Source organism: Dioscorea cayenensis, chromosome 5, assembly GCF_009730915.1.
Source record: "Dioscorea cayenensis subsp. rotundata cultivar TDr96_F1 chromosome 5, TDr96_F1_v2_PseudoChromosome.rev07_lg8_w22 25.fasta, whole genome shotgun sequence".
NCBI classification, from domain to species: Eukaryota; Viridiplantae; Streptophyta; class Magnoliopsida; order Dioscoreales; family Dioscoreaceae; genus Dioscorea; species Dioscorea cayenensis.
This window is the reverse complement of record NC_052475.1, coordinates 28,195,839-28,210,094: the sequence shown is the minus strand read 5'-3', so window position 1 is coordinate 28,210,094 and position 14,256 is coordinate 28,195,839. Positions and strand designations below refer to the sequence as shown.

The 14,256-nt window shown below is 30.3% G+C and overlaps 2 protein-coding genes across 2 annotated transcripts; both read right to left on the bottom strand.

Annotated features, from left to right (window-relative positions):
- Positions 1-1,390: 1,390 nt before the first annotated feature.
- On the bottom strand, positions 1,391-4,701 carry LOC120260461 (thioredoxin domain-containing protein PLP3A-like). Its single transcript, XM_039267940.1, has 8 exons — positions 4,523-4,701; positions 3,513-3,587; positions 3,370-3,417; positions 3,120-3,262; positions 2,972-3,044; positions 2,833-2,894; positions 1,919-2,016; positions 1,391-1,848 (listed from the first exon to the last, which is right to left on the bottom strand). Exons 1-8 carry the CDS (start codon positions 4,604-4,606, stop codon positions 1,733-1,735), a joined length of 699 nt encoding a protein of 232 aa, XP_039123874.1. The 5' UTR covers positions 4,607-4,701; the 3' UTR covers positions 1,391-1,732.
- Positions 4,702-8,702: 4,001 nt separating this feature from the next.
- On the bottom strand, positions 8,703-13,578 carry LOC120261949 (probable LL-diaminopimelate aminotransferase, chloroplastic). The gene is given in 11 exon segments (XM_039269970.1): positions 8,703-9,149; positions 9,262-9,468; positions 10,139-10,438; positions 12,107-12,154; positions 12,270-12,374; positions 12,500-12,562; positions 12,875-12,910; positions 12,912-12,992; positions 13,075-13,142; positions 13,329-13,387; positions 13,501-13,578. Coding segments are annotated over 11 exon segments (1,287 nt in total). The 5' UTR covers positions 13,527-13,578; the 3' UTR covers positions 8,703-8,855.
- Positions 13,579-14,256: the final 678 nt, after the last annotated feature.

The window sequence follows — 14,256 nt, the reverse complement described above, 5'->3', positions numbered from 1 at the left end:
AGAGTTGCATTCTTGATGATCCTAATATGATGGATGGGTGAAGAATGTACATAGATAATGTATCTCAGTCACGGAATTATATGATAAAAAGCTGAAACCCAAATTATTATATTTAATAAGATGGGTGACTTATTAATCACTAATTAAATTGTAACATGATGTAATATAAAAACATTACATTATTGTCAACCTCTAGATAAGAATATTGTATGATGATCTTTGAATCATAGATGGAATGAAGAATGTAAATAGATAATGTTAAGTTTGATGATATCTCAATCACAGACTCATGATAAACAGATGAAAATATTATGTCAATGCACAAACTATATTTATTAAGATTTGGCTTGTTAATGATTAATTAAATTGCAATATGAGATAATATAAAAAAAGAAAGTTGCATTTTGTCAATCTCCAATATTTTTGTAAATAAATTATATTATTATTTATGGTATCTCAAGTATGGAATTATTTGTAAAACATCTAAAAATATTATGTCATACCCAAATTATATTTATTAAGATTATAGGCACAGTATTATTATTAAATTATTCTACATAATAATTCTAAATCATCATGTGTCTATCATTAGTGAGAATTTTCTTTTAAAAATAAAATTTTAACTTGATGAGAATTAAATATGACTCTTTATTTAATCCTTTAAATCATGTTTTTGTATTCAATTAGTTTAAATTTAAAATAAGATAAAGTAACAATATTGGGAAACATAACCAAGATAATAAAATATGGATCACCCCAGCAGAAGCAGAACCAAGTTAAGATAATACAACACGGATCACCCATTTTTGGGCTAAAGATCTTACTATTTCTGAAGGAACTAGAGCTACATTTCTTTAAGTTTTCTCCAACATCACAATGCCATTTATTATTATGATATACTTTTGCTTTTGTGACCTACAAAATTTAAAACTTGAGAACTAGCTAAATACAAGTTATTTATTTATTTATTTATTTTTAAATAATACAACACGTTTCAATCTAATCCAACTTTCATGTATCAGTTCTCAAACTTCAGGGCTAGCTAAATTTATATGAGTTTTTTTTAAAGAATACAACAAGTTTCAATCTAATCCAACTTTCATGAGTAAAGCATTCATTCAGTATGGCAAGTAACTTGTGTGTGAGTTATTTTATGTAGAAAATGGGAGCTAACATGATAATTTCATGCTTGATCACATACTAAGCTTTGATGTTTTGCTCATGTGTTTCTCTCTTTTTCCACATACACCCCAACAATGGCATTTATGTAAAAATCTTGGTTCAAGAGGGCTTGTAAGTAATTACAACACTTTTGTATGTGTCTATAGACATGCATACATACAATAATGATGTTGTCACAGGGGTATAAGTGGGAACAAAAACCATGGTATTCTTCAAGCCACCAAATGAAGGGTTCATAATAATTCTTAATAATAGAACAAAACTGCAAGACATGAGCCAAAACTCATGCATTAGTAAGTGTACATATTACAACCACATCAAAAGGCCATGGCAAGTATTACATGGTCAGAACTCATACTCGGTTGGAAATTTATAATTTATCTGATTCCTCCCTTGTTCTTCCATTCACTCACAAAGAGTATACAACCATGCAGACAATTTCAGAGATTCAAACCACACAGACAATGATCCTGCATGCAGACAATGTTTTCAAGACTGATATTATGGTCACAAGATCATAAGGTGTACCAAATTTGCTTTGATTTGGTCATCAGTCTGAATCAGAATCCTGCAATGTAGATGATCTGACATTCCTACTTCTGCCTTGTTCTGTATCGTCGTCATCATCTTCTTCAGTATCATTGTTTTTCCTTTCGTCGATGATGCCTGAAATGGGAAGTTTTCGGCACTCAACAAGATATATCAATAACAGACCCACGTGAGGTGAAATGCATACCTTTCCTCTTGAGAAGGTTTTCCAATGCTCTGGAGGTGAAATCATCCTTACTGCCAAGATCTTGAAACCCGACTATTCTATCAAAGGCAATGCCATTCCTGGAAGAAATAATGTTTGTGCTCAGTGAGAGTGCATCATTTACCATTGATAATTGTTAGATTTTATATTTTATATTTCCAACAATAATAATAAAATTGAAGCCAATGAGATGCAAACATCATCTATCATTCATAAGGCAGCAAGAAAGAAGTACATCAGTTAAAATTAACTGATGAGCTTGTTCAGGTCCATATAGGTCCAATGCAAACTACAATTATTGAACAGACTAATAAAGAAGAGATCAAAGTTCTCTATGAACACTACTTTCATCCATGCTAACTATTAAAGATTATAATGGTCTTGCATCAGTTAATTTTGGTAATTACAGATATAAATTACAAGCATCTATCTTGTTATCTTAAGCATTAATATAGAATTGAGTAGAGCTAACTGGTAATTGATTTGCGTCTAACATGTTATCAAAGACATTTTGACTAATTTGTTTATAATGAAAACTTGCCTTTCAACCTAGCAGATTAAACTTCAAAGTTGAACCAAATCTGGATAACATGTGCATGCTTTTGCATCTAGCACAAGCATTGTTTTTCTTCCAGATCATAGCATTTCACCTTCAACAAGAGAAATATCTTTTCTAGTATAATTGTGAGTACCTAAGAAGCCATCTACGAAGCAGCAAAGATGGCAGCTCTATCCGCAATCGAGGGCAGAATACTAAAATACCATTGCAGGGTATAGCGCAGGCAAGCCACTTTTCATCTATCTTACATTTAAGAAACTATACACATTTGCATTTTGGGGTATCATACCCTTATAAATGTGAAGGCATTGCAGATCAGAAAGTTCAATGAACCTACCTGAATAGTATCACACAGGGCAGGGTTTTGACTGCTAGCTTTGCCACAAAGAAGGGAGCATTCTGTGCCCAGTAAAAGAAATGGATTAGAAATTTGTTTTGCTTCACCAGTGTATAGGTCAAAGTTCAAGCAAACTAACTTCTGCATCCAGCTTGATAAACTTGGTATCAAGGTGCAATGGTGCAAGGGCCTTCAAATGCTTGTCCATAATCCTGTATGTGGTTATAAAACTTTTGTGAGTCTTCCTCTATGATCTAAACATAAAGATCCAAGGAAAGATTTATTACTTGCATCGATAGAACTCGCGGTGGTAGAAATGGCAGATTACTCTTTCACTTCCAGTGACCTCTCCAAGAAAATCCCCTTCAGATATCTCTCTGTATTCTCCATGTCCTTGCCTTTTCAAGACCTGCCGCTTCTCTGCTTCTTTCTGTTAAAATAAACAGTTAACAAAACACAAATTAATTCCATAATCCTACAGACCTATTTGCACATTCAACGAAGCAAATTCTTGTAATTTATGGCCAAAGAAATTACCTTTAGAGCAGCTATCCTCTCAGCATGCAACTTTTCAAGCTCAGGATCCTGAAGGACAATGGTCAGTCCAGAAAACTTTGAAAGTCACTATGTAAATGAAAATTTGAAATTTTCCCTTGCAAATAAAACAGAATTCAACTCACATCCATCAATTCATCAAGATCAACCTCTTCATTGGCAGCTGTTGCATCATCCGCCTTGTCTTTAGCTAACATTTCCTACAGATGCCACAATTTGAGAATTTGAATGATGTGCGTGAAAACTATCTAACAGCATATTTTTTCTAGTAGAAAACATTGGTACTTAGTAATCCCAAGGTTCCCATTTAATGCATAAGATCAGCAAAATAAATTCAGCTCATAACTAATAACGCATTCAAGCAAAAATTCAACTCTAAACTAACACCTAGCAATAATCTGTGCCCATAGAAAATGTAAAGTAATATCATCCTTGCTTTACTTGCTTATAAAAAATATTTAGGAATTCTGCAGTTCATCTGCAATTTAGTGAAGTTCAATAAAAATTAACAAGGTAGCCAATAAATCAGGCTACGGGCACGGAGTAGCATCATATGTATGAAGATGATCACTGTTAGCAAAAGTTAACTAGTAGGCACAACGCATTCAACAATGTTGATGGTATAATATGAGTAACATCAGAGCACATTCTAGCACAACTCCATAGATAATATAAATTCCATAGTTTTTTGGATACCATAGTTTCAGAATAAAGAAATTAAAAATCTGTGATATCAAACAAGAAATTTGAATCGCTTGAGCAATCATACATCCAGAAAACCACATTTTTTTGGTTTTAAGATTATGTCCATAATCTGAATTCTCAAAGGCATCAAATTAGTAAGCAAACAAACAAACAACATTGATAATCAAAAGCGGAAAATTTGAAAATATTTTGTTTTAATTTACCACAAATTTAGATCTAGTTCATCATCAAAGATTAATAACTCAAGCGAATCTGAAATCCCATTCAGATCTTTCAATCTTGTTTAAAACTAGTGCAACAGAATAGATTTAAGCAATAGAAAGCATAAATCATTCAAAGAATAGACCACAAAATTCAATAAAAAAACAATAGCTCTACTTTTTAACCAAAAATGAATCAATATAAGATCAAACAAGCATAAAAATTGAACCTTCTGGTAATCTCTGGCCGCCGCTGCCATCACATTCCCAAATGCCAGATTCGAAAGGGTTGATTTCACCGAGTCCGGATCCATCTCTCCCTGTGCCTCTCTCTCTCGCCCTCGCGCGTTTGAGATCGACGAGAAGAAGGAGGAGCTAAAGAACTCTTTTTTATCAGAAATTTTTTTGGGAAAATGATGTTTGACCGAATTAAGGGTAGATATAGAAAAGAAGGGGTGGAAATATCGACACAAACCAAAACCCGATAACCCGATAAGACCCTGAATTCCAGTTTGGATCTGAAGAAAAAAAAACCCGATAAACTATCGGATTCGGGTTTACAGTCCAATTTGTCCTGTTCCTTATAATAATATAATAATAATTAAAAATTCACCAACAAACTCATTTTCCTTGATATACTTTTTTTTATAATAATAATAATAATAATTTTCATTATATTGGATTTAAAGTCCGATTGTTTTGGTGTCATCCTTATCTCCAGATCCAACCACCTCCATAGATATTTTTATATTGACATCATCACATCAACAAACAAACGGAACTTAAAACTTAAATATTTTGGCAAACATTTATTTCTTAAAAACTAAGTACTAAGTACACATACAGGACACTGGGACAGACAGCAAGAACACAATAACCATAAAAAGATCATAATAACTCAAAAACACAACAGATATATCATCAACATTGAACAAGATCTAATATACTAAGCCTTCTCATCCTGATTTCCACCTCGCCGGTCTCCGGCGGAGGAGTTGGCCGGAGTTCCAGAGCCGGTTGGATGAACTCTAGACTTAGAACCCTTCTCCTCTTTCTCTTTGTCTATGCCCATTCTCTTCATGTTCTCTTTCTTCAACCTCTCTTGTTGAACATAACCATGAGCATACATGGCCCCTGTGGATATCATCTCTCTCTATCTTTCTCTTAATTCTTTCAATCTTAATTTGGCTACTTCTTTCCAAATATTGTTGTGCCATTGAATCAAGATTGAATGAGAATTTATAGAACTCTCTTCATTGGAAGGTGACAAAGGGCAATACTTATTAGTGGAGGTTAAATTAGTCAACTCTGTATTAATATTAGCCAACAATATATCCATCTGTGGGCAGACCATAGACTGGGATAATAGGGTTTAATTATTATTATATAATAATAATTAAATGCCATTATTTTGGGTTAATAATAGATTATAGTATTTTGGGTTAATAATAGATTAGTAAATGTTATTGGGTTAAGAGGACCACAAAAGTAGGATTAACTTATCTTGCACTTCTCTGCTTGTTTTGATTGGTTCAAAGTGTTGAGAAGTTGATCAAGATGTGACTATTGCTTTGCTTTCCAATAAGAATTGTTTAGGATTTTTAGAAGGTTTGATTTTAAATGTGATTTGTGAATGAGCTTATCATTTAGCTTTTCATTGCTTATATTTTAAAGTGGTGTTTTTTATTGTATAAATTAATTTCATTTGTCATGTTACACTTGGACTTTATCAAATTAGACCTAGAAATCAAGCACTACTTGGTAACAAATTCTTACTGATGCATAAACTCTTTGTGAATTGGGAAATTATCTCAATAAACAGATTAGAATAGAAGAGAATGTGGAGGATTTGGATATGTCTATTATGTTTATATATATATATATATATATATAGATAGAAAAGGGTAAGAATATAAGTTATATTTGGCCACAAATTACTCGCTATGAAATTTGTAGAGTCTGTATGTGCAGTGCATAAAATAGAAAATTATTTTAAAAAGTATATATATATATATAGTATGTATACATTAATAGTTTTATAAAAGTTTTAAAATCATATAAAACTTTAGAACCCAACCTTCTTTAATCTTATTTATGATATCTTCTATAAATTCTTAGTCATCTCATATTATAGAGATCAAGTAATAGAAATTAATTTCTATTTCTAATAATTTCAGTATTACTCATCCTCATTACTTTCTCATTTCTATTCATTTTATTACTGAAAATTAGATTTCAAAAATTCCATCTTTACCCTTCTTTAAACTTAAACTATGTCATTATCAGTCCCAAATTAACGGTAATATTTTTTTCCTTTTCTTTTTTTTAAATCAGAACACAATGAATATGTAGATTTATATAAAAAGATTATAAAAATAATTATAAATCTAATACTTGTATCATCACTCTTGAGAAAAGTTGAGTCTCCAAAGTATGATTATGAGTTTGTCCTCCTTTTCCCTTGATAATATACATTATAGATATATATGGCCACTCATTCCTGATCCTTTTGCTTTGGATTAAAATTTATATTTATTTTGCAAATATGTTTATTTTGTCCCTTTAAACAACGGCCGTTATTACAATATGCGTCCATATCAACTTGTTAAGAAAAAAATTTTATCTAATTCAAAAACCAAAAAAATAGTTTTTTTATTTAAAAGTAATCAAATATATTTATATACACACACAGTGACCACGCGCTCCACATGACTGTAAACTAATGGTATCCTTTCAATTGGACTTCGCATTGAAACCACAACTCCAAGTATTGTGCTTGAACTTCATGTATATATATATATATATATTAAATCAAATGGAAGCTGGACATCATTCAATTAAATAAAGCATTAACTCCCCTTTCACCAAAAATTAAGTTAAGATTTACAATTCAATATCGTTTTCTTGGGCTTGAATTTGTGCCAAAGTAGTGCTTACTGATTGAATGGCCACTTCACTTGAAGCTCTGATTTCATATTGTTTTTCAGAGCTTATCATCTCCCAAACAATTCATTGTTATACAAGTCACAAGTGAGTTCCAATCTGACTTCCACTGAACTAGACTGCTAAAATTTAGTTTAATTGCCATCACTTCATCAACTTCATCTATAGTTAAGCATACTAAATTATCATCAATTCATCCACTTCATCTACACCTAAGAAAAACAAGTTGAGTGGTGCTCAAAATTTTGAATAATTAAGTTAAAGTTGAAGTGATCATCTGAACTCAAATATTATTAATTTCGAGTGGAGCTCAAGCAAATGTCGGCTGGATCAAATTTGAATAAAATAAATGTAGTCGGTCGAATCCCGCTATTATAATATGGTTGAAATGTAATAAATTTAGAGATTTACAAACATAATTACTTCAAATAAATTCGGTACTGGTTATAAAACACAATTAATAAGAAGTTTTTATCTTGTGAATTAAGCTCAAGACTGATTCCGACTATGCTAAATGAAACCAGACTCAAGTTTTTTAAATTAGAATTAGGAAAAGCAGTTGAAGCTGAATGTAGCTTGATCACTCCCTACCCTTTTTTTTCTTTTAATGCCCTACTTGTTTGTAACCCTCATTACAATGTTTGCTTCCTTCTAAAATTTTATTTTATAAAAATAAAGTGGATAGCTTCTTAATTTCTAGAATTTGATGTGGCAGATTAATACATGTCAATGTTTTTCGTAATTCAATTGAAAAAGCAGTACTGGAGATGTTATCATCATAGAAAAACTAGATGATACTACTAAAATATATGTTAAAATTTATAAAAATACTTTAATAATGCATGTTAAGTCTCACCACAAAATTTTGAGTCACATAGCTTAATTTTCTTTTTAAGTACAAAATTTTATGAGAGAGTTTTTCAAAAGACTAAAAGTTCAACTGTAACATTGATTTAAAAAAAAATTATTCTCGTGATTAAAAAAATTTTATAAAAGTAATATTCTCATTTTTATTTTCACAAAAACTAGCAAATCAGGTTTTAAAATATCATTCTTAGCTTATAACTTTAGAGCCACAACCCATCTAACATAGTTATTTTTGGCAAAAGATAAATAAATTTGTATTTCAATATATATATTTTGTTAATTTCTAAAGAAGAACACCAAGATCATCATTCATTAACTTATATGGTAGTATATATATATATATATATATAATTATTATTTAAATAATCACGCATAAACTAACCTTCATCAAAGAAAAGCTAAATTTAGAAACTACAATATATGATCGATAGTAGATGTAAATTAAAAAAAATATATATTAAAAAAGTACTAAACACATTTCATTGCTCAGTTTAGAGGTTGAGAGATCCGGCCCTTTATCACAACAGTAATTGAGACGGTGAATTGTCCATCTTAAAAATATATATATATATAAAAATCACATTAAACACATACAACAAGTCAAACAATCAATCTCACATGAGTCAATTTATTTATTTTTGTAAAATATTATTTTATGTCCAAAGACGCATAAAATCCTATTTCAACATATTTGACTAAAATGAGATCTGAAAAGGCAAAAAATAAATTGAAATAAAAGGAAAGAGGGGTAGTTCATGCAAACAAGCGCTTGAGTCTTTTACATGCTTCTAGAATTTGGTCCCTCTTCCCAAATGAACTAACTCTAATGAAGCCTTCACCACTTGGACCAAATTCACAACCAGGGATAGTGAGCACATGTGTTTTCTCAAGGATTTCATTGAATACATCCCATGATTTACATCCAGGGAAATGCACCCATGCATATGGTGAGTTCACTCCTCCATAAACCTTCAAACCAATTGAACTAAAAGTCTCCACTAGTGACCTTGCATTCTCCTTGTACACATCCATCACTCCTCTTATACCCTAAAAATTAATATTACATAATAATACATTGATCAATAAAACCTCTGAAATTATATATATATATATATATATAGCAATAATAAGATTAACTCCAACAAGGATATGGATATACCTGAAGACCTTCAGGAGTAAGACAGGCTAGTCCTCCTGCTTGAGCAATGCTTGATGCACCATTGAAGCATGTGCACATGATGCGGTCAAAGTCTTTGATAACTTGGTAGCCATTTGAGTACCGGAGTTCTTTTGGGATGACGGTCCAACCAAGCCGGACTCCGGTGAACCCAGCGAATTTTGAGAATGATGATATCTCAATTGCTACCTGAAAAATACCAAATTTACAACTGTATTACTATATATAAATATTTAATGATATCATAGATTATTGTTTGATGATTTCTATTAGATTTAGTCCTATATTTCTTTTATATATATATATTGACAATAGGCTGCAAGTCAACCAAAACATGCATTTGTCAAGCAATAGACAAGTAGGAAAGTGCACTAGTTACGATAGTTTATCGACTTTTTATGGATTTATTTAGATACCATATTAAGCTAATAAATCCTCTCACAAAAGACCTACCCAGAACTCATTTAAACAGTAGCTGAGTTTTAGAATTGTTGATAAACAGTATTGTTATAGTAAGTTTTGTAGGAGTGTCAATCCTCTGTCTCCACACCCATTGCTATAAGGCAATCACTGTACTATACAATAGTTGTCAAGAAATATAATTGACATATAGAGGATTCTTTTTTAAAAAAGAGATATAATCCTATATATAATTTTAAGGACATATAGTTTCTTTACAAATATATATTATCTTTAATTATAGTTTTTAATGCAAGTGTTCATGCATAACTAGATACATACTCTTGTAATATTACAAATAAAACAATATCAATAAAATACCATTTCACTGGTTTTCTCTTTTTATATATATATATATATATATATGTAATGTTGCAAATTAAAGATGAGAAGTGAAGACCTGTTTTGAGCCAGGGATCTCAAAGATGGACTTGGGGCTGTCATCGGAGATGAAGAAGGAGTAGGCGGTGTCATAGACGATGATGGAACCATTGTTGGTGGCGAAGGAGACTAGATCTTCGAGCTGGCGACGAGAGGCTGCGTGTCCGGTTGGGTTGTTTGGGGAGCAGAAGAAGATGACGTCGGTCCTCGGAACTCCGGCGAGCTCCGGAAAGAAACTCTTCTCCGGACTGCATCTCATGTACTCTACTGCTTGCTTTCTTGTTTGCCCCATTATCATGCTTGTGTCTACGTATGCCTGTATGTATTTTCCCATGCATTCATTTATATATATATAGTATTCATTCATTAGCACCATATATATATATATATATATATGCTCTGCCATGCCATGCATGCATGCATGCATACATCGTCTCTCCCAGTCACTATATTTATTGAAAGACAAGAGAGAAAAAAAATGTATAGTTAAACATGTAGTTATTTGAGGGTGTTAGGGTAACTCCATTATTTTTATAATATGATGATAATGATGATGTAATATTTTGACTCAGTCTGTATAGGAGCTCTTTGTTTAATATCTAGGGTAATTATATAGTCTTTCATCCTCTTCCTAATTAAAAATTTGATTGTTAGAATCCTACATCAACTTAGTCCATATATATACAATCATAGGTTCAATACTTTTAAGAAATCAACCATGCATAAATATAGTGATGGTAGAGACTTATTGTTATTCTAATTTGATATTTGTTTTATATTTATCATCTTATTGTCTACATGCATGAATGGCCTTAATTTATGAGATATTATTAAGATTTTGATTGTTGATTTAGAGAAATGGCATCACTAGTTTTGACAAATGTTTGACTAGATTCATCATGACAAACTAAGCCCACGTGTGTTTTGACTAACCACTCCGATCATGTTTGTTATTGCCTAGCCGCCACGCCACAATGAAAAGGAAGCAAATTTTATCTTTATTAACACTTTAATAAATACATCAATTTGTTTTTACAAAGTTTCATCATTTTTGTGAAATGAAACCACAATATGTCCACTGTCAACGACTATGTGGCTTTATTTTCATTTGTGAGTTGCATTTCAAATTAAAATATTTTTTATCCTACTATATTCAATTATAAAATAAAAAATTTGTTCCTTCAAAATATCAAAATTTATAATCTTTAAACCTATATATATATATATATATATATATATATTTTGACAAAAGATATAAATCATGTTAGAAGCATGCATACACATGTATACTTATTCTATATGAGCTGAGATTTGAACATGTTTTTTCAACAATAATACGAATACTTTACACTTACTAATGGTCTATTACCACATGCTACTTAGTTTTTTATTAAAAAAAAAAAAACATGTTAGTCGGTTTATATTTTCAAACAATATATAATATTTATATTATAAATATTGAATAAATAATTAAAATAGAAAAAAAAATATTCTAAACAATAAAATAGAGACGTATAATTCACGGTGTGTGAGAGAAAGAGAAGCAACAAATACAAGTAGAAAGGGACAATATCTTTTTTGTTCACAAGCCATGTTCGTTTGTGTACTTGTCTCGTGTTCTTCCTTATATGCCCTAGAACATCAATTTTTCTTTTTTGCTATTTATTTATTTAAATTATTTATTTATTGGTCAATAAATTAAGACATGGTCTTGTCTTCAAAATTCAAGGTCAATTAACACTTGAATGATGAATTGGCCTAATTCTTCTTCTTCATATCTCATGTAATGTTCATGGAATTCTTCATTAACTTAATCCAAAAAGGCTTGTGTTATCTTATCGGTTTTTTTTTTTAAAAAAAAATTGCATGTACTCATTAAACTTTATAAATTCATCAATATATTTATGAAAAGAATACGCAAATTTCACTATTTTGAAAATTAATATTGCAAAATAAAAATATATCTCAATATGGATAATTCACCGGAAAAGGTAGGGTCTTGCACTGCTATGGAGATATTGGATCCGAACATTAACTGCAATAATCATGTAAATTTATGTATTAGTTTTCAATTCATATTTTTTGATAAAAATATTTTAATTTATTTATTTTTAAATAGTTTTTAATATAAAAATTAGTAAATAATCAACCTGAATGCGAGCGATATCACCTTGCGCGCCATCAGAAATAAAAACTTCAGATTCATTAAATCCCATATTTTTATAGATATTTCCCGCAATCGCCTTTCGTAGCGGCTATGAGAAGTATAAGAAGTGATATATACAAGTGATGGCAACCAAACATTAATCTTAAAATATTTGGCAATTATTTTAAGTTAAAAACAATAAAGTTTATTAGTAAAAAGTAAAAAAAATGTTACCATGTTTCCTTGCTCCAGTCCATAACCTCTATATCCTTCAATGGTGGAGAGTGCATTGGAATACTGTAAAGATAAAGAAATTAAAATTTTATTACACAAAATTGACAATTGCATTTTTTTTTAATGATTGAATTAGAGGTAATACATCTTAATTAAACCGGCTTGATCTCAATTCACTCTAAATTCCTAATGGCAAATTTCCAGTTTAATTTTGGCTCAATATTTTGTTTGCAACTTTGAACTTATTATTTTTTTTAAAAAAAAATCTCATATTTATAAATCCTAATCCTAATAATGAAGGTGAAAATATAATAACAATTATTATTATTATTATTATTATTATTATTATTTATAGCAATTTTATATTTGAGTCACCTCTTGCATGGCTGTAGTTACAAGCCTTGGCATAGGGAGGAGTTGTATCACCAATTCCAAGGCTTATGATCTTTGCATCAGGGTACTTCTCCATATGCTCCATTTGTTTTTTGAAAATCTAATACAAATTAAATTATAAAAATTCTTATCTTCGTTCACTATATAATAACAGCCAGATAAAAAATAATAATAATAAATACCTCTGTAAATAAATATCCATTTCTCAACATTTCCATGTTCCCATTGCGCTCAACTTTGGTATACTTTACTGTTTACAATAGCAAACCAGACTAGTAAGATACAAAACAACATATATTAAAATTTAACCTTATCCTCACATATATATATATATATATATATATATATATATATATGTATATGTATAACAGTAGTAAGTAAGTATGTATGTATGTATCAATATATGTAAATATAATATCACAAAAAATTATCTTACCAATATTTTGATGTTGAGGTGCAGCAATGGATGCATGGAAGCCTTTCCAAGCCATTGAACTACAAAAGAAAATTTTCTGAATGAGTTGAAGAGTACATCATATACCTAAATAAATAAATAAAGATTAACAAAAACACATCCTTAATTAATAACAAATGAAAAATTATCTTACCTTTGAGACTGCATCATATTTTGCATGTAAAGAGAGAAACACAAACACAAACACAAACACAAAAAGAGAGAGAGAGAGAGATAACAATAAGTTTTTCTAATTAAGAAGATGTACTTAGATAAAGAAAGAAGCAATGCAAGGCAATATTTATAGAGAGATAGAAGGAATGGAAGGTGTAGAAAAAGTTCAAGGAATTAGGACCACAACACTGCACTAAGGAAAATTCTTCAAGTGTGATCATATATGCATGGTCCTTAATTAATTAAGATCAAATTATTGTTGACAGTCTCTTCTCCAATATTCCAACCATTGCCCTGACCCACTACTCCATTTGAAGTTCCATGAGTTTTGAAAGTGTTGTACGCTTCCACCAAATTTCCACATTTTTTCTTACACACTTCCATATAAAGAACTTCCAATTTCTATCCATTAAAAGGTCCTGATCCACAACTTTTTATAATATCTATTTTTATATAATTAAATGCATTCATTCATTTTCTTGCAAATAATGAGTGATAATCACATATATATATATATATATATATATATATATACTAACCCTAACCCTAACCTTAGTTCTATATTGTTTGGTGTTTGGCTATAATTGGAAGAATTAAAGAATATCCCTAATGCAAAATTGAACATGATATAAACTCGTTAGCTCTAATTTTACAACTAAAAAAAATTTAATTAATTAATTCTTGTAAAATTTATATTTTTTTTAACTTGAATTTCATGGATCTTTTGAATAGTGAC